Source organism: Pan paniscus, chromosome 1, assembly GCF_029289425.2.
Source record: "Pan paniscus chromosome 1, NHGRI_mPanPan1-v2.0_pri, whole genome shotgun sequence".
Taxonomy (NCBI): domain Eukaryota; kingdom Metazoa; phylum Chordata; class Mammalia; order Primates; family Hominidae; genus Pan; species Pan paniscus.
Window position 1 is genome coordinate 198265735 of NC_073249.2, and position 27625 is coordinate 198293359.

Genomic DNA, 27625 nt, shown 5'->3' on the forward strand with positions numbered 1-27625 from the left:
GCTCCTACCACACCTGCTAGAGTGCCTTTTCTACCTAGCTGCCAGACTTGCACCAAGTTAGGACTCAAATATAGCAGGTCCTACAAATACTCCAGAGAACCTTGATTTACATACCTACCTGTCAACTGAGAAACCTTGAACTCAGGCTTTAGTGTGAATTATCCCAAGCTGCTCATCCCAGTTTTGGATAATCCCAAACTGTCCTATGTGGATAACTACCTGGACAAAGGATTCCTGTGAAGGAAACCAATTTAAACCTTGTTTAAAAGTTGTTCCCTTGGTCTTCAAACTCAAACGGTCAAATGAATGCAGCAGTGTTGTAGAAACATTCATGATCTCCAGAAACAGTCATTAAAATCTTACAAATCATATTTCCAAAAAGGTTTCACAATTTTTAAAAAGGAGTCTCTCATCTCCCTCACATCACGCAACCTGGCTTGTCCTTTGGCCTGGCTACATCATGGCAGGGATCTCTGAAGACACTGTGTCCAGGGGCTGCCAGTGACAGTCCATCAGAGCGTCATACAGCTCCTCACTCTGTTCCATGAACTCCTTGTTGGCCTCAGTCACGTCCAGCTGTGGCATGGGGTCTGGAAAGCAAGCAAGGATGGGGTCAGGGAAGTCTAGGGACAGCTGCAAGGGACCTGGTTCAGTTCCCTTCTCCCAGAACTCTGTTCTATGGTAAGGTCCCTATCCTGCCAGTTTTAGGAAGTGAAACCACTGCCTTGCAGGGTTCTGGGGAAGATGAAAATAGGATAATGTATCTAGAGAATGGGAAAATGGCAGCTGTTAGCCTGCATCTATTAAAAGCTACACCTGTGTCTCTAGCCATCATGTATCCTAGATTTTCTGGTCTGGTCCTCACTTCAAATTTGGATTTAGAAGGTCTGATCAAAGTTATTAAGTGCCAGGCATGGTGGCACATGCCTATAATCCCAACTACTCGGGAGGCTGAGGCAGGAGAATTGCTTGAACCCAGGAGGCAGAGGTTGCGGTGAGCCGAGATGGCACCATTGCATTCCAGCCTGGGCAACAAGAGCAAAACCCCGTCTCGGCCGGGCGCGGTGGCTCACGCCTGTAATCCCAGCACTTTGGGAGGCCAAGGCAGGCGGATCACAAGGTCAAGAGATGGAGACCATCCTGGCCAACATAGTGAAACCCCGTCTCTACTAAAAATAGAAAAATTAGCTGGGCGTGGTGGCAGGCACCTGTAGTCCCAGCTACTCGGGAGGCTGAGGCAGGAGAATCGCTTGAACCCGGGAGGCGGAGGTTGCAGTGAGCCGAGATCACACCATTGCACTCCAGCCTGGGCAACAGAGCAAGATGCCATCTCAAAAAAAAAAAAAAAAATTAGCTGGGCATGGTGACCTGTGTCTGTAGTGCCAGCTACTAGGGAGGCTGAGGCAGGAGGATCACTTGAGCCTAGGAGGTCGAGGCTGCAGTGAGGCATGTTCACATCACTGATCTCAAGTCTGGGCAACAAAGTGAGACTCTGTCTCAAAAAAAAAAAAAAAAAGCTGGGCACTGTGGCTCATGCCTGTAAACCCAGCACTTTGGGAGGCCGAGGTGGGCAGATCACAAGGTCAAGGGATTGAGACCATCCTGGGCAACATGGTGAAACCCCGTCTCTACTCAAATACAAAAAATTAGCCGGGTATGGCAGTGCACGCCTGTAGTCCCAGCTACTCGGGAGGCTGAGGCAGGAGAATCACCTGAACCCGGGAGGCAGAGGTTGCAGTGAACAGAGATGGCACCACTGCACTCCAGCCTGGCGACAGAGCAAAGACTCTATCTCAAAAAAAAAAAAAAAAAAAAAAAAAGCCAGGCGCAGTGGCTCAAGCCTGTAATCCCAGCACTTTGGGAGGCCAAGGTGGGCGGACCACCTGAGGTCAGAAGTTTGAGACCAGCCTGACCAACATAGAAACCCCATCTTTATGGGGTTAGAAAAATAGAAATAGAAAATTAGCTGGGCATGCGAGATTGCGCCACTGCACTCCAGCCTGGGCGACAGAGCAAGACTCCGTCTCAAAAAAAGAAAAAAAGAAAATTAGCTGGGCATGATGGCGCATGCCTGTAATCCCAGCTACTCGGGAGGCTGAGGCAGAAGAATCACTTGAACCCGGGAGGCGGAGGTTGCAGTGAGCTGAGATCGTGCCACTGCACTCCAGCCTGGGCAACAAGAGTGAGACGCCATCTCAAAAACAAAACAAAACAAAACATTGGGCCTGGCGCAGTGGTTCACACCTGTAATCCCAGCATTGGGAGGCAGAGGCGGGCAGATCATGAGGTCAAAAGATCGAGACCATCATGGCCAACATGGTGAAACCCCATCTTTACTAAAAATACAAACATTAGCTGGGCGTGGTGGCGCGCATCTGTAGTCCCAGCTATTCAGAAGGATGAGGCAGGGGAATCGCTTGAACCTGCGAGGCAGAGGTTACAGTGGGTCGAGATCGTGCCACTGAACTCCAGCCTGGTGACAGAGCAAGACTCTATCTCAAGAAAAAGAAAACAAAAAAAAGGATTAAAAAGAGATTGGAAAATTCTAAGGACTTATCTACGGATATTATGAGGCTAATTATCTCTAGAAAGAAGGCAATGTCTCCCAGGGGGAAACAACTACAGACTTGAGTATAAGAAGACCGGACTGTCCTGACTTTGCCCCACACTGTGTGACCCTCAGCAGATCACTTGGGCTTTCCGAGCCACTAGGTTCCCATCTGTGAAGTGGAGCTCCTGTGTCCTTCCCAGCCCACCCCACAAGGTCACTACAGTTGGCATCACATGAGAGGACACAAGAAAGTGCTTTAAAATGTTATGAACTAGACAAGTTTGTTCATGCCCTAAAAGGGATGTTTCCTTTAACGAACATTTTCTTGACAGAAAACATTTTCCCTATGACTTTCTCTTGAAGAAGAATCCTCAAAACAGATTTCAAACTTTGAGTCTTTTTGTACCTCAAATAAAGTTTTGGCCAGGAGCAGTGGCTCATGCCTATAATGCCAGCACTTTGGAAGGCCGAGATGGGCAGATCACTTGAACCTAGGAGTTCAAGACCAGCCTGGGCAACATGGTGAAACCCTGCCTCTACAAAAAAATAGAAAAAAATAGCCAGGTATGGTGGGGCACAACTGTAGTCACAGCTCACTGAAGCCTCAACCTCCTGGGCCCAAGCAATCCTCCTGCCTCAGCCTCCCCCAAGTAGCTGGAACCACAGGCCACCATGCTTGGCTTTCAGTTTTTCTTTCCTTTTTCTTCTGTGAAATTCAGTGAAAATTATAAATACTTGGCCGGGCACGGTGGCTCATGCCTGTAATCAAAGCACTTTGGGAGGCTGAGGCAGGAGGATCACCTGAGGTAAGGAGTTCGAAACCAGTCTGGCCAACATGCTGAAACCCTGTCTCTACTAAAAATACAAAAATTAGCCGAGCGTGGTGGTGCATGCCTGTAATCCCAGCTACTCAGGAGGCTGAGGCAGGAGAATCACTTGAACCTGGGAGGCAGAGGTTGCAATGAGCTGAGATTGGAGACTGCACCACTGCATTCCAGCCTGGGTGACAGAACAAGACTCCGTCTCCCCCAAAAAAAAAAAAAAAAAAGAGATGGGGTCTCGTTATGTTGCCCAGGCTGGTCTCAAAGTTCTAGGCTCAAGCCATCCTCCAACCCACGTTGGCCTTCCAAAGACCTTACAGGCTTTAGCCACCATGCCTAGCCAGTAAATACCTTTTTTTTTTTTTTTTTTTGAGACGGAGTTTCACTCTCGTCACCCAGGATGGACTGCAGTGGAGCATTCTTGGCTCACCGAAACCTCCACCTCCCGGGTTCAAGTGAGTCTCCTGCTTCAGCCTCCCAAGGAGCTGGAATTACAGGCATGGGCCACCATGCCTGGATAATTTTTTTTTTTTTTTTGAGACAGAGTCTTGCACTGTTGCCCAGGCTGGAGTGCAGTGGCGTGATCTCGGCTCACTGCAAGCTCTGCCTCCCAGGTTCACGTCATTCTCCTGCCTCAGCCTCCTGAGTAGCTGGGACTACAGGTGTGTGCCACCACACCCAGCTAAATTTTTTTGTATTTTTAGTAGAGATGGGGTTTCACTGTGTTAGCCAGGGTGGTCTCAAACTCCTGACCTTGTGATCTGCCTGCCTTGGCCTCCCAAAGTGCTAGGATTACAGGCGTGAGCCATCGCGCCCGGCCATGCCTGGCTAATTTTGTATTCTTAGTAGAGACCGGGTTTTACAGTGTTAGCCAGGGTGGTCTCAAACTCCTGACTTCAGGTGATTTGCCCACTTAGGCTTCCCAAAGTGCTGGAATTATAGGCATGAGCGACTGTACTTGGCCCATTAAATTTTTTTTTTTTGGTAGTGACAGAGTCTCGCTCTCTCAGCCAGGGTGGAGTGCTGGAGTGCAGTGGCGCAATCTCGGCTCACTGGAACCTCTGCCTCCTGATTTCAAGCAATTCTCTTGCCTTAGGCTCCAGAGTAGCTGGGACTACAGGCGCACGCCGCCAAGCCTGGTTAATTTCTTTTGTATTTTAGTAAAGACAGGGTTTCACCATGTTGCCCAGGCCAGTCTCGAACTCCTGAGCTCAGAGAATCTGCCTGCCTCGGCCTCCCAAAGTGCTAGGATTACAGGCGTGAGCCACCGTGCCGGCCTGTTTTTTTTTTTTTTTTGAGACGGAGTCTCGCTCTGTCGCCAGGCTGGAGTGCAGTGGCGCCATCTCGGTTCACTGCAACCTCCACCTCCTGGGTTCAAGCGATTCCCCTGCCTCAGCCTCCCGAGTAGCTGGGACTACAGGTGTGCACCACCATGCCCAGCTAATTTTTGTGTATATATGTATGTATGTATGTGTGTGTGTATATATATATATATATATATATATATATATATATATATATATATATATTTGAGACAGAGTCTTGCTCTGTCGCCCAGGCTGGAGTACAGTGGTATGATCTCGACTCACTGCAACTTCCGCCTCCTGGGTTCAAGCGATTCTCCTGCCTCAGCCTCCTGAGGAGCTGAGATTATAGGTGCGCAACACCACACCTGGCTAATTTTTGTATTTTTAGTACCAGCAGAATTTCACCACGTTGGCCAGGCTGGTCTAGAACTTCCGACCTTAGGTGATCCTCCCGCTGTGGCTTCCCAAAGTGCTGGGAGTACAGGGGTGAGCCACCGTGCCTGGCAATTTTTGTATTTTTAGTAGAGACGGGGTTTCACCATGTTGGCCAAGATGGTCTTGATCTCTTAACCTCATGATTCACCCTCCCTGGCCTCCCAAAGGGCTGGGATTACAGGGGTGAGCCACCGTGCAAGGCTTAAATATTTTTAATTAAAAAATTAATAATGGGCTGGGCACGGTGGCTCACCCCTGTAATCCCAGCACTTTGGGAGGCCGAGGCAGGCGGATCACGAGGTCGAGTTTGAGACTAGCCTGGCCAAGATGGTGAAACCCCATCTCTAGTTAGAATACAAAAATTAGCTGGGCGTGGTGGCATGTGCCTGAAATCCCAGCTCCTCGGGAGGCTGAGGCAGGAGAATCACTTGCACCCGGGAGGCGGGCTTGCAGTGAGATGAGATTGCGCCACTGCATTCCAGTCTGGGTGACACAGCAAGACTCTGCCTCAAAAAAAAAAGAAAAAAAAAAAAAGAAAGAAAAAATTAATAATGGCTATTACTATGTTGTAGTAGGATATGGGGTGATTTTCAGTTTCATTATACTTTACTATATTTTCTTTTTCTTTTTTTTTGAGACGGAGTCTCGCTCTGTCTCCCAGGCTGGAGCGCATTGGTGCGATCTCGGCTCACTGCAAGCTCTGCCTCCCGGGTTCACGCCATTCTCCTGCCTCAGCCTCCCGAGTAGCTGGGACTACAGGCGTCCACCACCACGCCCGGCTAATTTTTTCTATTTTTTAGTAGAGACGGGGTTTCACCGTGTTAGCCAGGATGGTCTCGATCTCCTGACCTCACAATCCACCTGCCTCGGCCTCCCAAAGTGCTGGAATTAGAGGCGTGAGCCACCACGCCTGGCCCATACTTTACTATATTTTCCAAATTTTCCATCCTAACGATGACTTAAAAATCAGGAAAATATGTCATTTAAAATATATTGAAAAACAGAAAAAAAATAAAATAAATAAAAAATGAATTTTACAAACAGTCAAACAAATAAAAGGTAACAGTATTATCGGCCAGGCACAGTGGCTCATGCCTGTAATCCCAGCACTTTGGGAGGCTGAGGCGGGCGGATCACCTAAGGCTGAGAGTTTGAGACCGGCCAAGCCAACATGGAGAAACCCTGTCTCTACTAAAAATACAAAATAATTAGCTGGGCATGGTGGTGCATGCCCGTAATCCCAGCTACTCGGGAGGCTGAGGCAGGAGAATTGCTTGAACCTGGCAGGTGGAGGTTGCGGTGAACTGAGATCATGCCATTGCACTCCAGCCTGGGCAACAAGAGTGAAACTCCACCTCAAAAAAAAAAAAAAAAAAAAAAAAAGGGTAACAGTATTATTGTTAGAGGCCCACATACCAGGATAGAATGCCACATGTCAAGGGGGTGATGGGCTCTCCTGGAGCTGCCTGTTCCAGGCTCTCTGGGATCTACACTTACACCTCTGGGTAACACTCGACACATCTTACCATAATTACATATTTGTCTGGCTCTCTAACCAGAATGTAAGTTCTTCCAGAGCAGAATTTATCTTGTCTTCCCTCTAGCTGAGAGCACAGTGCCAGCCACAGCAGTCACCTGATAATGGCTGACAGAGTAAGGAACGTATGAACCCTTACCTTCCAATGCATCATCTCCAACTTCTTCATATGTCTGCCAAGAGACCAGAGATGTGGGTTAGGGGCATGGTGAAATCCCGGCCCAGGACCACAGTGGCTTACATTTTTTATTTTTTTTGAGGTGGAGTCTAGCTCTGTCACCCAGACTAGAGTGTAGTGGCGTGATCTCGGCTCACTGCAACACCCGCATCCCAGTTTCAAGCGATTCTCCTGCCTCAGTCTCCTGAGCAGCTGGGATTATAGGCACCTGCCACTATGCCCAGCTAATTTTTTGTATTTTTAGTAGAGACAGGGTTTCATCATGTTGGCCAGGCTGGTTTTGAACTCCTGACCTCAGGTGATCTACCTGCCTCGGCCTTTCAAAGTGCTAGGATTACAGGTGTGAGCCACTGGGCCCTACCCACAATGGCTTATTTTTAACAAGAGGAACTGGACTGCTTCAACTTTCCCTATTTTTTCTGAAGCCCAAGCCCCTGTCCTTACCAATCCCATCCTAGAGAATGACCTGTTTCTAGAGGAGAAACACAACCCAAGGGGACCAGTCTTGCCAAGTCATGGTTACCTGCATGGTGCTCTGGGTATAGCCATACTGGGGGTAACTGTAGCTGTAGCTGCCTGTGTTCTGGTCATAGCCCCACTGAGCATAGTAGTTCTGGTACTGCTGATAATACTGGTTGTAGCTATAACTGTACATCTGACTATATTCCACTGGCTTTACACGGCTCCTTAAATGAAGACAGAAACAAAAATAAGTGTAAGCAAACATTTCCGTAACACTGCCTATGTGGCCAGAGACTATTTTAAGTGCTTTATACCAATTAACTTTTTTTTTTTTCTTGAGACAGAGTCTTGCTCTGTTGCCTAGGTTGGAGTACAGGGGCGTGATCTCGGCTCACTGCAACCTGCGCCTCCTGGGTTCAAGCAATTCTCCTGCCTCAGCCTCCCGAGTAGCTGGGACTACAGGTGTGTGCCACCACGCCTGGCTAATTTTTTGTATTTTCAGTAGAGACAGGGTTTCACCATGTTAGCCAGGCTGGTCTCGATCTCCTGACCTCGTGATCCACCTGCCTCAGCCTCCCAAAGTGCTGGGAGCCCGGCCACCAATTAACTCTTTTAATCCTCAAAACAACCATATGCAATAAGTATATCATTATTCCTATTTTACAGATAAGGAAACTGAGGAACAGAGAGGTTAAGTAATTTGTCCAAAGTCACACAGCTAATATAAGAGTATGGCTCCAGAGACCATGCTTTTAATACAGGAGATTTTAATGGATAGGTTTGTCTCTCTTAACAAACTATGTCAGGACTGGCAAAAGGATATCCTGTTCAAAAAAAAAAAAAAAAGGGCTGGGCGCGGTGGCTCACGCCTGTAATCCCAACACTTTGAGAGGCGAAGGCAGGTGGGTCACCTGAGGTCAGGAGTTCCAAGACTAGCCTGGACAACATGGCGAAACCCCATCTCTACTAAAAATACAAAAAATTAGCTGGGTGGGATGGCGCGCCCGCAATCCCAGCTGCTTGTGAGGCTGAGGCAGGAGAATCGCTTGAACCTGGGAGACAGAGGTTGCAATGAGCCTAGATTGTGCCACTGGACTCCAGTCTGGGCAATAAAAGTGAAACTCTGTTTCAAAAAAAAAAAGAAAAGAGACAGACGTGGTAGCTCACGCCTATAATCCCAGCCACTTGGGAGGCTAAGGAAGGAGAATCGCTTGATCCTGGGAGGCCCAGCTAATTTTTGTACTTTTAGCAGAGACGGGGTTTCACCATGTTGGCCAGGGTGGTCTTGAACTCCTGGCCTCAAGTGATCCACCCAACTCAGCCTCCCAAAGTGTTGGGATTACAGACGTGAGCCCCAGCACCCCACCTTTTGTTTTCGTTTTTTTTTGTTGTTGTTGTTTTGAGACAGAGTCTTACTCTGTCGCCCAGGCTGGAGTGCAGTGGCGCGATCTCGGCTCACTGCAACCTCCGCCTCCTGGGTTCACGCCATTCTCCTGCCTCAGTCTCCCGCCTCAGTCTCCCGAGTAGCTGGGACTATAGGCGCCCACCACCACGCCCGGCTAATTTTTTTTTTTTTTGTATTTTTAGTAGAGACGGGGTTTCACCATGTTAGCCAGGATGGTCTCAATCTCCTGACCTCGTGATCTGCCCGCCTCGGCCTCCCAAAGTGCTGGGATTACCGGCGTGAGCCACTGCACCTGGCCTTTTTTTTTTTGAGACGGAGTCTCGCACTGTCACCCAGGCTGGAGTACAGTGGCACAATCTCGGCTCACTGCAAGCTCTGCCTCCCGGGTTCATGCCATTCTCCTGCCTCAGCCTCTCTGAGTAGCTGGGATTACAGGTGCCCGCCACCACGCCTGGCTAATTTTTTGTATTTTTAGTAAAACGGGGTTTCACCATGTTAGCAAGGATGGTCTCGATCTCCTGACCTTGTGATCCACCCACCTCGGCCTCCCAAAGTGCTGGGATTACAGGCATGAGCCACCGCGCCCGGCCTATTTTGTTTTTTAAGAGACATGGTCTCACTCTGTTGCCTGGGCTGGAGTGCAGTGGAGTGATCATAGCTCATTGTAACCTTGAACTCCTAGGCTCAATCAATTCTCCCACTTCAGCCACCAGAGCAGCTGGGACTAGAGGAGCACACCAAGCCCAGCTAATTTAATGTTTTTATATAATAATTTATTTACAACAAATAACATTTTTGGGAGAAGTCACTAAGCCTGATCTTCAATGTATTAAACACAGTTAAACCATAAAGAACCCCTAAATCATTGCTTTCAAAAACATGGCTATTTGGCTGGGCGCAGTGGCTCACGCCTGTAATCCCAGCACTTTGAGAGGCCAAGGCAGGCAGATCACCTGAGGTCAGAAGTTCAAGACCAGCCTGTCAACATGTGAAACCCTGTCTCTACTAAAAATACAAAAATTAGCTGGGCTTGGTGGCACATGCCTGTAGTCCCAGCTACTCAGGAGGCTGAGGCAGGAGAATCGCTTGAACCTGGGAGGTGGAAGCTGAAGTGAGTCAAGATCACACCACTGCATTCCAGCATGGGCAAAAGAGCAAGACACCATCTCAAAAAAAAAAAAAAAAAAATAGTTCAACTACTCTTAGGGTAGAGTTTCTCAGCCCTGGATCTATTGACATGGAAGGGTGGGAGGCTGTCCGATGAATTGCAGGATGTTTAACAGTATCCTTGGCCGATACCCACTAGGTGCCATTGGTACATCCTTGGTTGTGATAACCAAAAATGTCTCCAGATGTTGTCAATGTCCTCTGGGAGGCAAAATCACTCCAGTTGAAAATCATTAATTTGGCTAAAGGATAAAAGATCTGGCCAGGCACAATGGCTTATGCTTGTAATCCCAACACTTTTGTAGGCCAAGGTGGGCAGATTGCTTGAGCCCAGGAATTCGAAACCAGCCTGGGCAACAAAGCAAGACCCTATCTCTACAAAAAACACAAAAATTTGCCTAGCATATTGGTGTGCACCTGTAGTACCAGCTAATCAGGAGGCTGAGATGGGAGGATCCCGAGCCTGGGGAGGTCGAGGCTGCAGTGAGACATGATCTCCAGCCTGGGTGACTTTGAGATCCTGACTCAGGGAAAAAACAAACAAACAAAAAATCCCATTCAGAGAAAAGTTTGGAGTTGTAAGGGAAGATTTTCTACCTAGCATGACAGGTGTAATAGTGAAGTATATAATGTTCTGTAGAGTGTCTGGAATATTTTTCTTTTTTATTTGAGACGGAGTCTTACTCCGTTGCCCAGGCCAGAGTGCACTGATGCCATCTCGGCTCACTGCAACCTCCGCCACCCAGGTTCAAGCGATTCTCCTGCCTCAGCCTCCCGAGTTGTTGGGACTACAGGCATGCACCACCATGACTGGCTAATTTTTGTATTTTTAGTAGAGATGAGGTTTTGCCATGTTGGCCAGGCTGGTCTCGAACTACTGACCTCAGGTGATCTGCCCACCTCAGCCTCCCAAAGTCCTGGGGTTACAGGTGTGAGCCACTGCGCCCGGCCAAGTGTCTGGAATACTAATTCTTATCCATTCCCACAGCATGGAACACTCACAGGAGGGCTGTAGTTTCATTAATACAAATAAGGCTAAAACTGGAAGTAATTTTTTCCCCTTTATTCAAATCTTATTAATTCTATGAATAAGTTCCCAACAATGGGACTACTGGGCAAAGAACAGGGACATCAGGTATGGACAGCCAAACAGCTTTTCCAATGCTGTCACCAGTAATGTCTGAATACATCAGCCTTTCCAAATCATACTCTATCCCCAACTCTAAGTTTCTGCAGGAGTGGGGCTAGTTCAACCCCAGCACCCACAGCCTGGCAAACAGCAGGCATTCAGTACTTGTGACTTGAATTGGATCCCCTTCCGCCTCCCATCCAGCGTATGGATGCCCTGATTCTCAGCAAACAAAAGAGGAGTGTCTGGCGGGGAGTCTAGAGTCTCTCTACCTTCCCTGCAGGACTCACGCTTTAGGGATTGCCACGCTCAGCCGCACAGGCTTAGACCCCAGTCCCACTGCTCCCTGGCACTCCGTCAGGGCTCGCTTCTGTTCCAGTTCATCTGTGAATTTCACAAAACCATAACCCCTGCATGAAAAAAATATACAATTTAGATCACAAATGTAATGAAAGTCTAAGAATGGACACATGAAAAAGAAGTAAGGATAAGAAGGTGGGCAGGAATGTAGAAAGGAAAAGAGGCTGAGAAGAGAAAGAGAGAGAGTCCATTAAACTAGAGGAAGAAAGGAGAGTCCCATCAACAGGTGTCCACATAGTGTCAAGATCCAAGTACAAACGATTCTAAGATCTGCAGGAATTCCCACATTCAGTTCACCATCCTCCTCGAATGTTCCTGGGGAACATTCCTAAATAGGAGCTTCCCCGACACCCTGCTGGAAAGTAACTCATAGAAGAAAATTCAGCAAATATTTACAGTCTGCCCTGTATGCCAGGCACTGTGCTACGCACAGGATGCAGCAGTCACAGAAAGACAACGTTCCTGCTCTCCTGAGCTCAAATTCTAGCAGGGGGATAAATTAATGCAAGCTAACATTTAATAAATATTTATTTCCCTAGCACTGCGCAGAGCATTTTCTCTCTTTTTTTTTTTTTTTGAGATGGAGTTTCACTCTTGTTGCCCAGGCTGGAGTGCAATGGCGTGATCTCGGCTCACTGCAAGCTCCGCCTCCCATGTTCACGCCATTCTCCTGCCTCAGCCTCCAGAGTAGCTGGGACTACAGGCACCCACCACCATGCCCAGCTGATTTTTTGTATTTTATTTTTTCAGTAGAGACAGGGTTTCACCGTGTTAGCCAGGATGGTCTCGATCTTCTGACCTCATGATCCACCCGCCTCGGCCTCCCAAAGTGCTGGGATTACAGGCATGAGCCACCACGCCTGGCCTGTAATTTTTTTAAAGTAGAGACCTGGGTTTCGCTATGTTGGCCAGACTGGTCTCGAACTCCTGACCTCAGGTGATCCATCTGCTTCAGCCTCCCAAAGTGCTGGGATTACAAGTGTCAGCCACCATGCCCGGCTCTTCTTTTTTTTTTTGAGATGGAGTCTCGCTCTGTCTCCCAGGCTGGAATGCACTGGCACGATCTCGGCTCACTGCAACCTCCGCCTCCCAGGTTGAAGCGATTCTCCTGCTTCAGCCTCCCGAGCAGCTGTGACTACAGGCACGCACCACCATGCCTGGTTAATTTTTGTATTTTTAGTAGAGACAGGGTTTCACCATGTTGGCCAGGCTGGTCTTGAACTCCTGACCTCAGGTGATCCGCCTGCCTCTGTCTCCCGAAGCGCTGGGATTACAGGCGTGAGCCACCGCACCCAGCCTGTGCTGAGCATTTTCTCAGAGTGATCTCATCAAACTGTCTAATAATTCCATGAAAGTGGTATCCACATTTACTGAAGAGGTAACCAGTTCAGTGAGATTTAACAACTTGCCCAAAGTCATGGCAGAAGCATGATTCAAAGCCACACCTGTTGCACTCTCAAAGCCTGAGCATATAACTACCATACTGACCAAGAATGAGCCTTTCTTGAGGTTCTTCAATTTCCATTTTTTCTTTCTTTTTTTTTTTTTTATTTGAGACGGAATCTTGCTCTGTTACCCAGGCTGGAGCACAGTTGCATGATCTCAGCTCACTGCAACCTCTGCCTCCCGGATTCAAGCAATTCTGCCTCAGCCTCCCAAGTAGCTGGGACTACAGGCGTGTGCCACCATGCCCAGCTAACTTTTGTATTTTTTTAGTAGAGACGGGGTTTTGCCATGTTAGCCAGGCTGGTTTCAAACTCCTGACCTCAGGTGATCCATCCACCTCAGCCTCCCAAAGTGCTGGGATTACAGGTGTGAGCCACCATGCCGGGCCAATTTTTTTTTTTTTTTATGGAGACAGAGTCTGGCTCTGTTGCCCAGGCTGGAGTGCAGTGGCACAATCTTGGCTCATTGCAACCTCCGCCTTCCAGGTTCAAGCAATTATCCTACCTCAGCCTCCCAAGTAGCTGGGACTACAAGTGCACACCACCACACCTGGCTAATTTTTTGTATTTTAATAGAGATGGCATTTCACCGTGTTGCCCGGGCTGGTCTCAAACTCCTAAGCTCACGCAATCCACCCACCTGGGCCTCTCAAAGTGTTAGGATTACAGGCATGAGCCACCACGCCCAGCCTGAAGTAGAACACTTCTAACTACACTGAAAGGCTCAGTAACAATAATAAGCAAAACAGCAAACACCTATAAAGCATTTCAAATGTGACTTACTTATATTATATCCTTTAATCCTTACATCAACCCTACAAGCAGCTATTATTAATCAGCTCCATTTTACAGATGGGGCTGTAAAGGTCACGGAGCCTCAATTCTACAATACTGGCATTCTCCCTCACCTGTATTGGAGCTGGGATTTGAACCAGGCAGTTTGGCTCCAGAGCTTGTGGTCTTAATCGCCATGCTGCAGGGCCTTTCTAAAACACCTCCACTCAGGAGAGAAATGCTGAAACTAACACAGTTAAGCATCAGTAACAAGTAAGGCCTTACTTAGACACGCCTGTCTGGTCCAAAACCACCTTGCCTCCCCGACAGGAGGGGTAGACTTTGACGAAGAATTCATACAGCATGCCATCATCCACGTCCGGGGTCAGGTCCCCCACAAAGAGGGAATACTCAGGGCTGAGGAGAGAGAACAAGAAGATTCAGAGGCAAAGACCAAAACCTCTGCTCTGAAGAGCTCTTTTGCATATTCCAGGTAAACCTCTCCCAGGCCCCTTAAGGAAAACATTTGATGGGTCTACTTAACCAGCCCCTACTTTGTTTCATTAGAGCAGTCCTGGCAGAAGAGTTATGGAAATAGTCCCTGCCCCAAATCCCTCACCCACTCCACAGAACTTGTCTGACTTCAAGTATTACATGAGTGCAGATGTGTGGATGGGGTCAGAAGTGCATCTAAGGCACTCAAAAGATAAAACTGCATAAAAACTGCATAATAATGCATTCTGCATTCCTTGTATATTTTAAACATAAATGTTAAAAGACACAATAAAAAGAACTAGATCTGATCTTCTAAGGACGTAAAGCCTAGCGAAAATTAAATCCCCAATCTTTTTTTCTGAGATGGAGTTTTGCTCGTTGCCCAGGCTGGAGTGCAGTGGTGTGATCTGGGGTCGCTTCAACTTCTGTCTCCCAGGTTCAAGTGATTCTCACACCTTAGCCTGCCGAGCAGCTGGGATAACAGGTGCGCACCACCATGCCCAGCTAATCTTTTGTATTTTTAGCAGAGACAGGGTTTCGCCAAGTTGGCCACGCTGGTCTCAAATTCCTGACCTCAAATGATCCACCTGCCTCAGCCTCCCAAAGTGCTGGGATTACAGGTGTGAGCTACCATACCCAACCTCTTAAACCACTGCGAGCTTGTGGGTGATACAAATCAGGCCAGAGTTTACCAACTCCTGTTATAGGAGGTCAATTCTATTAAAAAAATAAACGAACACACAAACCTTTGTTGTTTTTTTTTTTTCTTTTTGTTGAAATGGAGTATCACTCTGTCACCTAGGCTGGAGTACAGTGGCGTGATCTCGGCTCACTGCAACCTCTGCCTTCTGGGTTTAAGCGATTCTCTTGCCTCAGCCGCCCAAGTGGCTGGGACTACAGGCACATGCCACTACACCCAGCTAATTTCCTTTTTTTTTTTTTTTTTGAGACGGAGTCTCGCTCTGTCCCCCAAGCTGGAGTGAAGTGGCGCAATCTCAGCTCACTGCAACCTCTGCTTCTCAGGTTCAAGCGATTCTCCTGCCTCAGCCTCCCAAGTAGCTGGGATTACAGGTGCCCGCCACTACGCCCAACTAATTTTTTGTGTTTTTAGTAGAGACGGGTTTTCACCATGTTGGCCAAGCTCATCTCGAACTCCCGACCGCAGGTGATCCATCCTCCTCAGCCTCCCAAAGTGCCGGGATTACAGGTGTAAGCCACCATGCCCAGCCAATTTTTGTATTTTTAGTAGAGACGGGGTTTCTCTATGTTGGTCAGGCTGGCCTCAAACTCCTGACCTTGTGATCTGCCCGTCTCAGCCTCCCAAAGTGCTGGGATTACAGGCGTGAGCCACCGCACCCGGCCTACCTTTGTTATTATCTTATTTCAAGTATGATACATATTCCTTGTATAATAAGAATACACAAGGCCAGGCGCAGTGGCTCCGCCTGTAATCCCAGCACTTTGGGAGACCGAGGCAGGTGGATCACAAGGTCAAGAGTTCAAAACCAGCCTGACCAAGATGGTGAAACCCCATCTCTACTAAAAATATAAAAATTAGCTGGGCGCATTGGCAGGTGCCTGTAATCCCAGCTACTCCGGAGGCTGAGGCAGGAGAATTGCTTGGACCCAGGCGGCAAAGACTGCAGTGAGCCAAGATCATGCCACTGCACTCCGGCTTGGGCAACAGAGTGAGACTCCATCTCAAAAAAAAAAAAAAAAAATACACAAAAGCACAGTCCAGGCACGATGGCTCACGCCTATAATCCCAGCACTTCGGGAGGCTGAGGTGGGCAGATCACGAGGTCAGGAGATCGAGACCATCCTGGCTAACACGGTGAAACCCTGTCTCTACTAAAAATATAAAAAATTTAGCCGGGCGTGGTGGCAGGCACCTGTAGTCCCAGCTACTCGGGAGGGTGAGGCAGGAGAACGGCATGAACCCGGGAGGCGGAGCTTGCAGTGAGCAGAGATCGTGCCACTGCACGCCAGCCTGGGCAACAGAGTGAGACTCCGTCTCCAAAAAAAAAAAAACCACAAAAGTGCAAAGAAAAATAAAATTGCTATAACTCAACCACTTGAAGACAATCACAATAAATGCTTTGATATGTATACTTTTGTCTATTCTTGTGGCTTTTCTTCTACATGTTCATAAATACGATCCATCGTATTTTGTTTCTAGTATTTTTTTTCACTTTCAACATATTGCCAATATCTTGACATGTCAGTATACTGCAACAACTTGTCAGTGGATACACCGCATCCTAACTAATGACCATAATTTAATCACTTCCCTACTATTAGGTTATTTGGGTTTTCCCCAACTTTAGCTATTATACGCAATACTTCAATGAATACATCTGAGGCTAATCTTTGCACACGTCCATGAGTAAATACTGAAAAGTAGAATTATAGGGTCAATGCATATAAATGTTTTTTAAGCTTTTGGTACACCGTTTTAATGCTTTCAAATGGCAACCTGAAATTCCAATCAATTTATGTTGCTATAACAGGTCAATTCATTGGGTTTCTTTTTTAAGACAGGGTCTCACTCTGTTGCCCGGGCTGGAGTGCAGTGGCACGATCATGGCTCACAGTAGCCTTGATCATTGTAGCCCTCCCTGGGCTCAGGTGAGCCTCCTGCCTCAGCCTCCTGAGTAGCTGAGACTACAGGCGCCCGCCACCACGCCTGGCTAATTTTTTGTATTTTTAGTAGAGACTTGGTTTCACCGTGTTAGCCAGGATGGTCTTGATCTCCTGACCTTGTGATCCGCCCGCCTCGGCCTCCCAAAGTGCTGGGATTACAGGCATGAGCCACCACACCCGGCCATTTTTGTATTTTTTTGTAGAGACGGGGTTTTGCCATGTTGCCCAGGCTATTCTTGAACTCCTAGGCTCAGGCAATCTGCCTGTTTCGGCCTCCCAAAGTGCTGGGATTACAGGCGTAAGCCACTGCGCCTGGCTAACAACGCAATTCTTATTGAATAAAACTTCAATACTGTGAGGAGTAGCAGGGTAGGAAGCCAGGGGCAGGGACCAAATACAGAAAAGCCAGGGTCTTGCATGAAGCACACCAGGAAGGTCCACCAGCAAGGAAGGGAGAAGAGCGTCGTCCTTCAGGAGGGAACCAAGTGCAGCCAAACCGGCTCCCCTCCTCCTATATGGCAGTGTCAGGCACAGTGACACATCTTATGTCTGTCTAGACATGACTTTGTACCTACCTGTTATCTGGTTGTTTCCCATAAGTGGCATAGTTCAGTTTAAAACGTTTCGCCTGGAAGTTGAAAAACAAACAAACTAAAACAGAGAAAGGTGTTTCAAGAGTTGAACAATATTTGAAAAAAACTGAAATAAATTACCTTGGCCAAAACATCTCCCCCTCTCTAAGCCTCAGCTTTTTCTCCTGTATAAAATGAGGGGGTTGCACGGATGACCGCTAAGGGCACTGCCAGCTCCATGGTTCTATGAGCCCAGGTGTGCCAGCTGGTGCAGCTGTAAGCTAAGTAACTGTGGGAAGAGCAGAATGCAACTCTCTTGAAATGTGTCCTTGCTGCTGCCAGCCTATTCTAGTTTCCCAATCAGGCAAGAGGTCTAGAGTTTCAAGTCTTCGGTTATGGGAGGCAGCAATGCAGAATGGAAAGGCATGGATTTGGGAGGCAACCAATCTTCAGTCTGAATCCTGGCTCTGCCATTTACTACCTGTGTTGCCTTGGGCAAGTTATTTCAATTCCCTGAGCTTCAGTTTCCTGGGCCTACAAAGATAACAATGCCTACTGTAAAGGGTTGTTATAGGATTAAATAAAATAAGTATACAGTAGGGATTCAATAGATGGTAGTAAGCAATGACAATAATAATGGCAACATCATCATTATCTAAATGTCCTTACAGGTGTGGCTCCTGGAAGGGGTTTCCCATTAATTTTATGCAAACACTTCTCAGCTGTGGCCAAATCTGCAAATTCTACAAAGCAGTAGCCAGCTGGGATCCTGGAAAAAAAGCAAATAGGGAAAGAAAATGGTTAAAGATAAAATGGCTCAAGATGAGGCCAGGCGTGATTGCTCGCGCATATAATCCCAACAGTTTGGGAGGCCAAGGCAGGAGGATCACCGAAGGTCAGGAGACCAGCCTGGCCAACATGCTGAAACACCATCTCTACTAAAAATACAAAAATTGGCTGGGCATGGTGGCGCACACCTGTAGTCCCAGCTTACTCGGGAGGCTAAGGCAGGAGAATTGCTGTAACCCAGGAGGTGGAGGTTGCAGTGAACTGAGATCATGCCACACTGCTCCAGCCTGAGCAACAGGCTGGTTTGAGACTGTTTAAAAAAAAAAAAAAAAAGGCTCAAGATGGGTCTTGGCCTTGAAGGGAGAAAGAAATGTTTTTCTAATCTGAGCCAACACTGTTTTTGTTCCCTGCCATACCCCAGCTCAGACCTAATTTACAAACCTGAATATAAGGATTGCCCATCTGGGCCAGTCCAAGATTCGTTTATCTGTATTTATTTATTTATTTATGAGACAGATATCATCTCGATCTCAGCTCACTATAACCTCTGCCTCTCAGGTTAAAGCAATTATCCTGCCTCAGCCTCATGAACACTTGGAATTACAGGTACCCACCACCATGCCTGGCTAATTTTTGTATTTTTAGTAGAGATGGGATTTTGCCATGTTGGCCAGGCTGATCTTGAACTCCTGACCTCAGAAGATCCACCCACTTCAGCCTCCCAAAGTTCCGGGATTACAGGCATGAGCCAAGGCACCTGGCCCCAGACTCATTTAGTAAACATTCATTTATGCATTTTATCATGTGTGAATACTCTTGTCAAAATTGTATTATGCAATCCCATCAAGACTTTAGATCTAATAACCAGTTCCAGGAAATTTTAGAGATAGACTATGCAAAACACCACAAGTAAACAAATGAATGCAGAATGTATGATCTGTTTTTTTTTTCTGAGACCGAGTTTTGCTCTTGTTGCCCAGGCTGGAGTGCAATGACGCAATCTTGGCTCACTGCAACCTCCACCTCCTGGGTTGAAGCAATTCTCCTGCCTCTACCTCCCAGATTCAAGCGATTCTCCTGCCTCAGCCTCTCAAGTAGCTGGAATTACAGGCATGCACCACAATGCCCAGCTAATTTTGTATTTTTAGTAGAGATGGGGTTTCTCCATATTGGTCAGGCTGGTCTTGAACTCCCGACCTCAGGTGATCTGCCCACCTCGGCCTCTCAAAGTGCCAGGATTACAGGCATGAGCTACCGCACCCGGCCTCAGAATATAGGCTCTTATAAAGACAACTAGTCTTACCTCCTTAAAAAGTTAAATAGTATGAGGAAAAAAAGAGGTTGGCTTTTATACATTAAAAGAGACTCAAAAAATTAGCCAGGCATGGTGGCAGGCGCCTGTAGTTCCAGCTACTAGGGAGGCTAAGGCAGGAGAATTGCTCAAACCCGGGAGGCAGAGGCTGCAGTGAGCCGAGATCACGCCACTGCACTCCAGCCTGGGCAACAGAGCAAGACTGTCTCAAAAAAATAAAAAATAAATAAAAATAAAAGAGACTCAGAAGAACTAAATGCAATGCAGTTTCCTGGATTGAATTATAATTCACTAATAAATGAAAAACTATCAATATTGTGGGGACAATTATAAAAATTTAAATGTAGACCTGCTATGATATGGTATTAGAGAATCACTGATAATTCTGTTAGTGTGATATAAGCATTGTGGTTATGTAAGGAAACGTCCAGTTTCGCCGGGCGCGGTGGCTCACGCCTGTCATCCTAGTGCTTTGGGAGGCTGAGGCAGGCAGATCGCGAGGCCAGGGGATCAAGACCATCGTGGCTAACATAGTGAAACCTCGTCTCTACTAAAAACACAAAAAATTAGGTGGGCGTGGTGGCGGGCGCCTGTAGTTCCAACTACTCGGGAGGCTGAGGCAGGAAAATGGCATGAACCCAGGAGGCGGAGCTTGCAGTGAGAGTCGGAGCCTGCAGTGAGCCGAGATTGCGCAACTGCACTCCAGCCTGGGCGACAGAGCACAAGACTCTGTCTCAAAAAAAAAAAAAAAAAAAGAAGAAAATGTCCAGTTTCTGGCAAGATCACAAAGATACTTAGCAGTGAAGGGACAAAATGCACTCTATCACCCAGGCTGGAGTGTAGGGGTATAATATTGGCTCACTGCAACCTCCGCCTCCCAGGTGCAGGCGATCCTCCTCCCTCAGCCTCCTGAGTAGCTGGGACTACAGGCGCCCCCCCACCATGCCTGGCTAATTTTCGTATTTTCAGTAGAGATGGGGTTTCACCACGTTGGCCAGGCTGGTCTTGAATTCCTGACCTAAGGTGATCCACACGACTCCACCTCCTAAAGTGCTGGAATTGCAGGCGTGAGCCACCATGCCCATCCTGCAATTTACTTTCATACGGCTCAGGAAAAGAAATTATTGGCCAGGCGCGGTGGCTCACACCTGTAATCCCAGCACTTTGGGAGGCCGAGACAGGCGGATCATGAGGTCAGGAGATCGAGACCATCCTGGCTAACATGGTGAAACCCCGTCTCTACTAAAAAATACAAAAAAAATTAGCCAGGTGTGGTGGCGGGCACCTGTAGTCCCAGCTACTTGGAAGGCTGAGGCAGGAGAATGGTGTGAACCCAGGAGGAGCTTGCAGTGAGCTGAGCACACCACTGCACTCCAGCCTGGGTGACAGAGCAAGACTCCATCTCAAAACAAACAAACAAAAAGGCCAGGTGCAGTGGCTCATGCCTGTAATCCCAGCACTTTGGGAGGCTGAGGTAGGCGGATCACCTAAGGTCGGGAGTTCGAGACCAACCTGACCAATATGGAGAAACACCATCTCTACTAAAAATACAAAATTAGCCAGGTGTGGTGGCACATGCCTGTAATCCCAGCCACTACGGAGGCTGAGGCAGGAGAATCGCTTGAACCCGGGAGGCGGAGGTTGCGGTAAGGCGAGATCGCGCCATTGCACTCCAGCCTAGGCAACGAGAGTGAAACTCCATCTCAAAAAAAAAAAAATTCATCTAGTAAATATAGATAAATATGTTTTTTTTAATCTTTTTTTTTTTTTTGAGACAGAGTCTCAAAAAAACCCGATGGACTGTACCTAACCAGGGGGTGTCTGTGAGATTCTGAGCATTCTATCTTTGAAAGAGTCACTAAGAAACATAAGAGAATATGACAACCTAAGAGATTTATAAACAAAAATGTCAGATTTTTCTTAATATCACCCTATAAAGCTATCACCAATAAAAAGATGAGCCTTGGCAAGATGGAAAAACACCACCTCTACAAAAAATACAAAAATTAGCTGGGTATGCTGGCATGCACCTGTAGTCCCAGCTACTTGGATGGGTGAGGCAGGAGAATAGCCTGAGCCCAGAAGGTGAAGGCTGCAGTTAGCCATGTTCATGCAACTAAACTCCAGCCTGGGCGACAAAGTGAAACCCTGTAAAAAAAACAAACAAACAGGCCGGGCGTGGTGGCTCACGCCTGTAATCCCAGAATTTTGGGAGGCCGAGGCGGGCGGATCACGAGGTCAGGAGACTGAGACCATACTGGCTAACACAGTGAAACCCCATCTCTACTAAAAATACAAAAAAATTAGCCAGGCGTGGTGGCGGGCGCCTATAGTCCCAGCTACTAGGGAGGCTGAGACAGGAGAATGGCGTGAACCCAGGAGGCAGAGCTTGCAGTGAGCAGAGATCACGCCACTGCACTCCAGCCTGGGTGACAGAATGAGACTCCATCTCAAAAAAAAAAAAAAATTAGTCGGGCGCAGTGGTGTGTGCCTGTAGTCCCAGCTACTCGGGAGCCTGAGGCAGGAAAATTGCCTGAACGCGGGAGGCAGAAGTTGAAGTGAGCTGAGGTCGCACCACTGCACTCCAGCCTGGATGACACAGTTAGACTGGGTCTCAAAAACAAAAAAACAAACAAAAAAAAATACGAAAATCAGCTGGGTGGGGTGGTGTGTGCCTGTAATCCCAGCTACTCGGGAGGCTGAGGCACAAGAATTGCTTGAACCCGGAGGGAGAGGTTGCAGTGAGCCAAGATCACGCCACTGCACTCCAGCCTGGCAACACAGCCAGACTCCATCTCAAAAAAAAAAAAAAAAATACAAAAATTAGCAGGGCAGGCTGGGCACAGTGGCTCACGCCTGTAATTCCAACACGTTGGGAGGCCAAGGCGGGTGGATCAGGAGGTCAGGAGTTCTGACCAACATGGTGAAACCCTGTCTCTACTAAACAAAAAAAAAAAATACAAAAATTAGCCAGGCATAGTGGCGCGTGACTGCAATCCCAGCTACTCGGGAGGCTGAGGCAGGAGAACTGCTTGAATTTGGGAGGTGGAGGTTGCAGTGAGTCGAGATCATTCCACTGCACTCCAGCCTGGGCGACAGACAGAGACTCTGCCTCAAACCAAAAAAAAAAAAAAAAAAAAAAAAAATTAGCTGGGTGTTGGCCGGGAGCGGTGGCTCACGCCTGTAATCCCAGCACTTTGGGAGGCCAAGGTGGGTGGATCACGAGGTCAAGAGATCGAGACTATCCTGGCCAACATGGTGAAACCCTGTCTGTAATAAGAATACAAAAATTAGCTGGGCGTGGTGGTATGTGCCTGTAGTCCTAGCTACTCGGGAGGCTGAGGCAGGAGAATGGCTTGAACCCGAGAGGTGCAGATTGCAGTGAGCTAAGATTGCACCACTGCACTCCTGCCTGGTGACAGAGCGAGACTCTGTCTCAAAACAAAACAAAACAAAACACCAAGATTATAGAAAAGGAGAAAAGATAAGATCCAAGGAAAAATAATATGTAATATAGCCTGGGTGACAAGAGTGAAACTTTGTCTCAAAGTAAAAAAAAAAAAAAAAAAAAAAAAGAAACATGTAAGAAACAAGAGTTCCATATCTTATTTCTTTTCTTTTTTTTGAGACAAAGTCTCACTTTGTCGCCCAGGCTGGAGTGCAGTGGTGTGATCTCCGCTGGCTGCAAGCTCCACCTCCCGGGTTCACGCCATTCTCCTGCCTCAGCCTCCCGAGTAGGTGGGACTACAGGCGCCCACCACCACGCCCGGCTAATTTTTTGTATTTTTAGTAGAGACGGGGTTTCACTGTGTTAGCCAGGATGGTCTCGATCTCCTGACCTCGTGATCCGCCTGCCTCGGCCTCCCAAAGTGCTGGGATTACAGGTGTGAGCCACTGCGCCCGGCCTATATCTTATTTCAATAAACAGTAAGGTTGGTCCCAGTGGCTCATGCCTGTAATCCAGCACTTTGGGAGGCTGAGGCGGACAGATCAACTGAGGTCAGGAGTTCGAGGCTAGCCTGGCCAACACAGTGAAATCCCATCTATACTAAAAATAGAAAAAATTAGGCTGGGCGCAGTGGCTCACGCCTGTAATCCCAGCACTTTGGGAGGCTGAGGCAGGCAGAGGTCAGAAGATGGAGACCATCCTGGCTAACACAGTGAAATCCCATCTCTACTAAAAATACAAAAAATTAGCTGGATGTGGTGGCACACGGCTGTAGTCCCACCTACTCAGGAGGCTGAGGCAGGAGAATCACTTGAACCTGGGAGGCAGAGGTTGCAGTGAGCTGAGATCGCACCACTGCACTCCTGCCTGGGCGACAGAGCGAGACTCCGTCTCAAAAAACAAACAAACAAAAAAAATGAGCTGGGCGTGGTGGCAGGTGCTTGTAATCCCAGCTACTCAGGAGGCTGAGAGAGGAGAAGGGCTTAAACCCAGGAGGCAGAGGTTGCAGTGAGCCAAGATTGTGCCACTGCACTTCAGCCTGGGCAACAGAGGAAGACTATGCCTCAGAAAAAAAAAAAAAAAAAAGATTAAAATGTGAGAATCTATGCCAGTGTTTTACTTATTTATTTTTGCGACAAAGTCTCCCTCTGTCACCCAGGCTGGAGCACAGTGGCACAATCTCGGCTCACTGCAACCTCCACCTCCTGGGTTCAAACGATTCTCCTTCCTCAGCCTCTCAAGTAGTTGGAACTACAGGTGTGTCTCACCACACCTGGCTAATTTTTGTATTTTTTTAGTAGAGACAAGGTTTCACCATGTTGTCCAGGCTGTTCTCAAATTCCTGACCTCAAGTGATCTGCCCACCTCAGCCTCCCAAAGTGCTGGGATTACAAGTGTGAGCTACCGTGCCCAGCCTATGCCAGTGTTTTAAAAAGTAGAAAGGGGCCGGGCGCGGTGGCTCACGCCTGTAATCCCAGCACTTTGGGATGCCAAGGCAGGCGGATCACGAGGTCATGAGATTGAGACCATCTGGCTAACACGGTGAAACCCCATCTCTACTAAAAATACAAAAAATTAGCCTGGCGTGGTGGCGGGCGCCTGTAGTCCCAGCTTCTTGGGAGGCTGAGGCAGGAGAATGGCTTGAACCCAGGAGGTGGAGCTTGCAGTGAGCCGAGATCGTGCCACTGCACACCAGCCTGGGCCACAGAGCAAGACTCCGTCTCAAAAAAAAAAAAGAAAAAAAATGAGAAAGGTTACAGAATGAATTTTCATACCAGTAGCTGATTATCTGGGGTTTTCTGCTTAGAAGAGCAAGAAGAGAAATATTTAGGTGGGCATGATCTACCAGTCAGAAAAATATTTTCCTAGGTAATGGGGTTCTGAATACACAAAGTATCTTTCAAATGTCTCATCTCTATTTTTAAACCATTTGATGTTTTAGCAAGCCACATGTAGTAGAGTACCGAGAAAAGAGTGGCTGCTTGGAGAATGGCGTGAACCCAGGAGGCGGAGCTTTCAGTGAGCCAAGATCGCGCCACTGCACTCCAGCCTGGGTAGTGACAGAGCGAGACTCCGTCTCAAAAAAAAAAAGAAAAGAAAAGAAAAGAGTGGCTGCTTGATAAACACTGACAAATTGATAATTCCCTAAGGAAAACTAAGACCTCAAAGAGAAAGAAGAAAATGGAGGCAATAGAGCACCTCTATCTGAAAATATTATGCATTTGGTTATGTTTACTTATTTATTGTCTCATTCCCCACTAGAATGTAGTAAACTCCATGAGCAGGGGCTATATCTGGATTATTTCAGCCAGGAATGTATAACAGTAGAACACAGTAGTATCTCCACAGACAATTTTTTTTTTTTTTTTTTTTTTTTGAGATGGAGTTTCGCTCTTATTGCCCAGGCTGGAGTGCAATGGCGCGATCTCAGCTCACTACAACCTCTGCCTCCCAAGTTCAAGCGATTCTCCTGCCTCAGCCTCCCAGGTAGCTGGGATTACAGGCATGCACCACCACGCCTGGCTAATTTTTGGTAGAGACAGGGTTTCTCCATGTTGCTCAGGCTGGTCTCCAACTCCTGACCTCAGGTGATCCACCCTTCTCGCCTCCCAAGGTGCTGGGATTACAGGCATGAGGCACCGCACCCAGCCTCCACAATTTTTTAAATAAATGGCATAAGAGTTAAGGGCCCTCGGTAGCGGGCGCCTGTAGTCCCAGCTACTCGGGAGGCTGAGGCAGGAGAATGGCGTGAACCCGGGAGGCGGAGCTTGCAGTGAGCCGAGATCGTGCCACTGCACTCCAGCCTGGGCGACAGAGCGAGACTCCGTCTCAAAAAAAAAAAAAAAAAAAAAAGAGTTAAGGGCCCTCATGAGCTTTCAGGATAGACTCGAATTCAAGTCCTGACTTGTTATTTATTATAACTCTTTTTTTTTTTTTTTGAGACAGAGTCTCAGCTGTCGCCCAGGCTGGAGTGCAGTGGCGCGATCTCGGCTCACTGCAAGCTCCGCCTCCTGGGTTCACGCCATTCTCCTGCCTCAGCCCCCCAAGTAGCTGAGACTACAAGTGCCCGCCACCATGCCCAGCTAATTTTTTTTGTATTTTTAGTAGAAATGGGGTTTCACCGTGTTAGCCAGGATGGTCTCAATCTCCTGACCTCGTGATCCGCCTGCCTTGGCCTCCCAAAGTGCTAGGATTACAGGCGAGAGCCACTGCGCCCGGCTATTTATTGTAACTCTTCAAGTTATTAAGCCTCTTCATAATAGTATTTACCTACCTCAGAAGTTTCTGAGGTTTTAAAGAGATAATGGATGTAAACTGCTTATTACTCAGCAGATCGTAATCTGACTACACTTACTGAGCATATGCTATATGCCATACACTGTCCTAATGATGAATGTGAATTAACTCATTTAATCCTCACCATAACTCTAGGAGGTAGGTGCTGTTATTATTTCCATTTTTATACTCAAAGTGAATGAGACAGAGCAGTTAAGTAACTTACCCAAGGTCATACAGTAGAAATAGCTTTCAAACCCAGTCTCGCTTGAGTCCTGCGTTTTTTTGTTTTTTGTTTTTGAGACATTGTTTTGCTCTTGTTGTCCAGGCTAAAGTACAGTGGCACGATCTCAGCTCACTGCAACCTCCGCCTCCCGGGTTCAAGTGATTCTCATGCCTCAGCCTCCCGAGTAGCTGGGGTTACAGGTGCCTGCCACCACACCCGGCTAATTTTTGTATTTTTAGTAGAGACGGGGTTTCACCATGTTGGCCAGGCTGGTCTCAAACTCCTGACCTCAGGTGATCCACCCACCTCAGCCTCCCAAAGTGCTGGGATTACAGGCGTGAGTCACAACGCCTGGCAAGTCCTACCCTTAAGCTACATGCCATCCTTCCACTCATTGGGACCTCAAAATGTTAGCTGTTATAATTTTACAGTGACTATTACTAGGGGTAGTGAGAAGCCATGACTACGATGTTTACATTCTCGTACATGACAGCTGCAACGAGATGTATTAAGAGAGACCTGAGATGAGACTTACCCAGTGAGGCGGTTTCGGATAATTTTGACGCTCATTACGGTCTCCCCCATGGTGGCAAAGGCTCTGGAGATGAAGTTCTCATCCATGTAGGGTTCCAGCTGCGTAAAAACAAGAGCACAGCGGCTCAGGCCGGCGGCCGGGCTTCCCACTCCGGGTTCCAGAGCCCCTCCCGTTCAGCCCAGGGCTGGCTACGCGCCGCTGGGGGAGCGAGGGGCCAGGCTCGCCTCCACTGAGCGGCCTGAAACCCCAGCTCTTTTGGTTCAAGCTTGCCCCCCTTTAGGGAGCCTCCCCTTGGACCTAGAAACCCCACTCCTCCGGTCCCAGAACAGCGCGCCTCAGTCCTTGGATTGCTCCCATTCTATGTCCCCAAAGCACCACCTTTCCCTCCCACGAACCCAGGTGGGGCCCCAGGACCCCTAGCCTCACGGACTCAGCCTCTTCACTTAGATGCTGGAACCCGCTTCTGTGTCACCAGAAAGAACCCCCGTCACACGTCTCCCCTTTCTGGGATCCCAAGTCCCCTCCCACTCAGATCCTTCCTCCCTCGCGAAACCGAGATGCTTCCTTGTCTTCAGACCCCGGACGGCTGCCCTCACTCACGTCGCCCATCCACAGGCTGGCCGCCATACCCGCGCACCGGGGTGGGGCTTTGCGGGCGGGGCTTTGCGGGCGGGGCTCTGCGGGCGGGGCTCGAAGGCCCGCGCGGGCGCCAATCCTGGCTGCGGAGACCGCTACAGAGCATGCGCCTCCGACGGCTT

The 27625-nt window shown here is 48.1% G+C and overlaps 1 protein-coding gene across 3 annotated transcripts; it reads right to left on the minus strand.

Moving 5' to 3' along the window:
* Positions 1 to 315: 315 nt before the first annotated feature.
* TRNAU1AP (tRNA selenocysteine 1 associated protein 1) lies at positions 316 to 27625 on the minus strand. 3 transcript variants are annotated; one of them, XM_003828097.5, is made up of 9 exons: positions 27468 to 27624; positions 26868 to 26965; positions 17951 to 18050; positions 17285 to 17337; positions 13857 to 13988; positions 11283 to 11402; positions 7353 to 7515; positions 6791 to 6824; positions 316 to 590 (listed from the first exon to the last, which is right to left on the minus strand). In XM_003828097.5, exons 1-9 carry the CDS (start codon positions 27492 to 27494, stop codon positions 454 to 456), a joined length of 864 nt encoding a protein of 287 aa, XP_003828145.1. In that variant the 5' UTR covers positions 27495 to 27624; the 3' UTR covers positions 316 to 453. The 3 variants fall into 3 exon arrangements, with proteins under 3 accessions (XP_003828145.1, XP_034815414.1, XP_034815417.1); XM_034959523.3 differs by lacking the exon at positions 27468 to 27624 and adding an exon at positions 27298 to 27384; XM_034959526.3 differs by lacking the exon at positions 11283 to 11402 and having other exon boundaries at positions 27468 to 27625.

Excerpts from the sequence above, each read along its gene's own strand:
- TRNAU1AP (XM_003828097.5), bottom strand. The coding sequence starts at position 27,494 with ATGGCGGCCAGCCTGTGGATGGGCGAC. Across the intron at positions 17,338-17,950 it reads CCCTTCCAGGAGCCACACCT|GCGAAACGTTTTAAACTGAA; the intron begins GTAAGGACATTT and ends TTCAACTTCCAG. Across the intron at positions 11,403-13,856 it reads GACCAGACAGGCGTGTCTAA|GGGTTATGGTTTTGTGAAAT; the intron begins GTAAGGCCTTAC and ends TTTTTCATGCAG.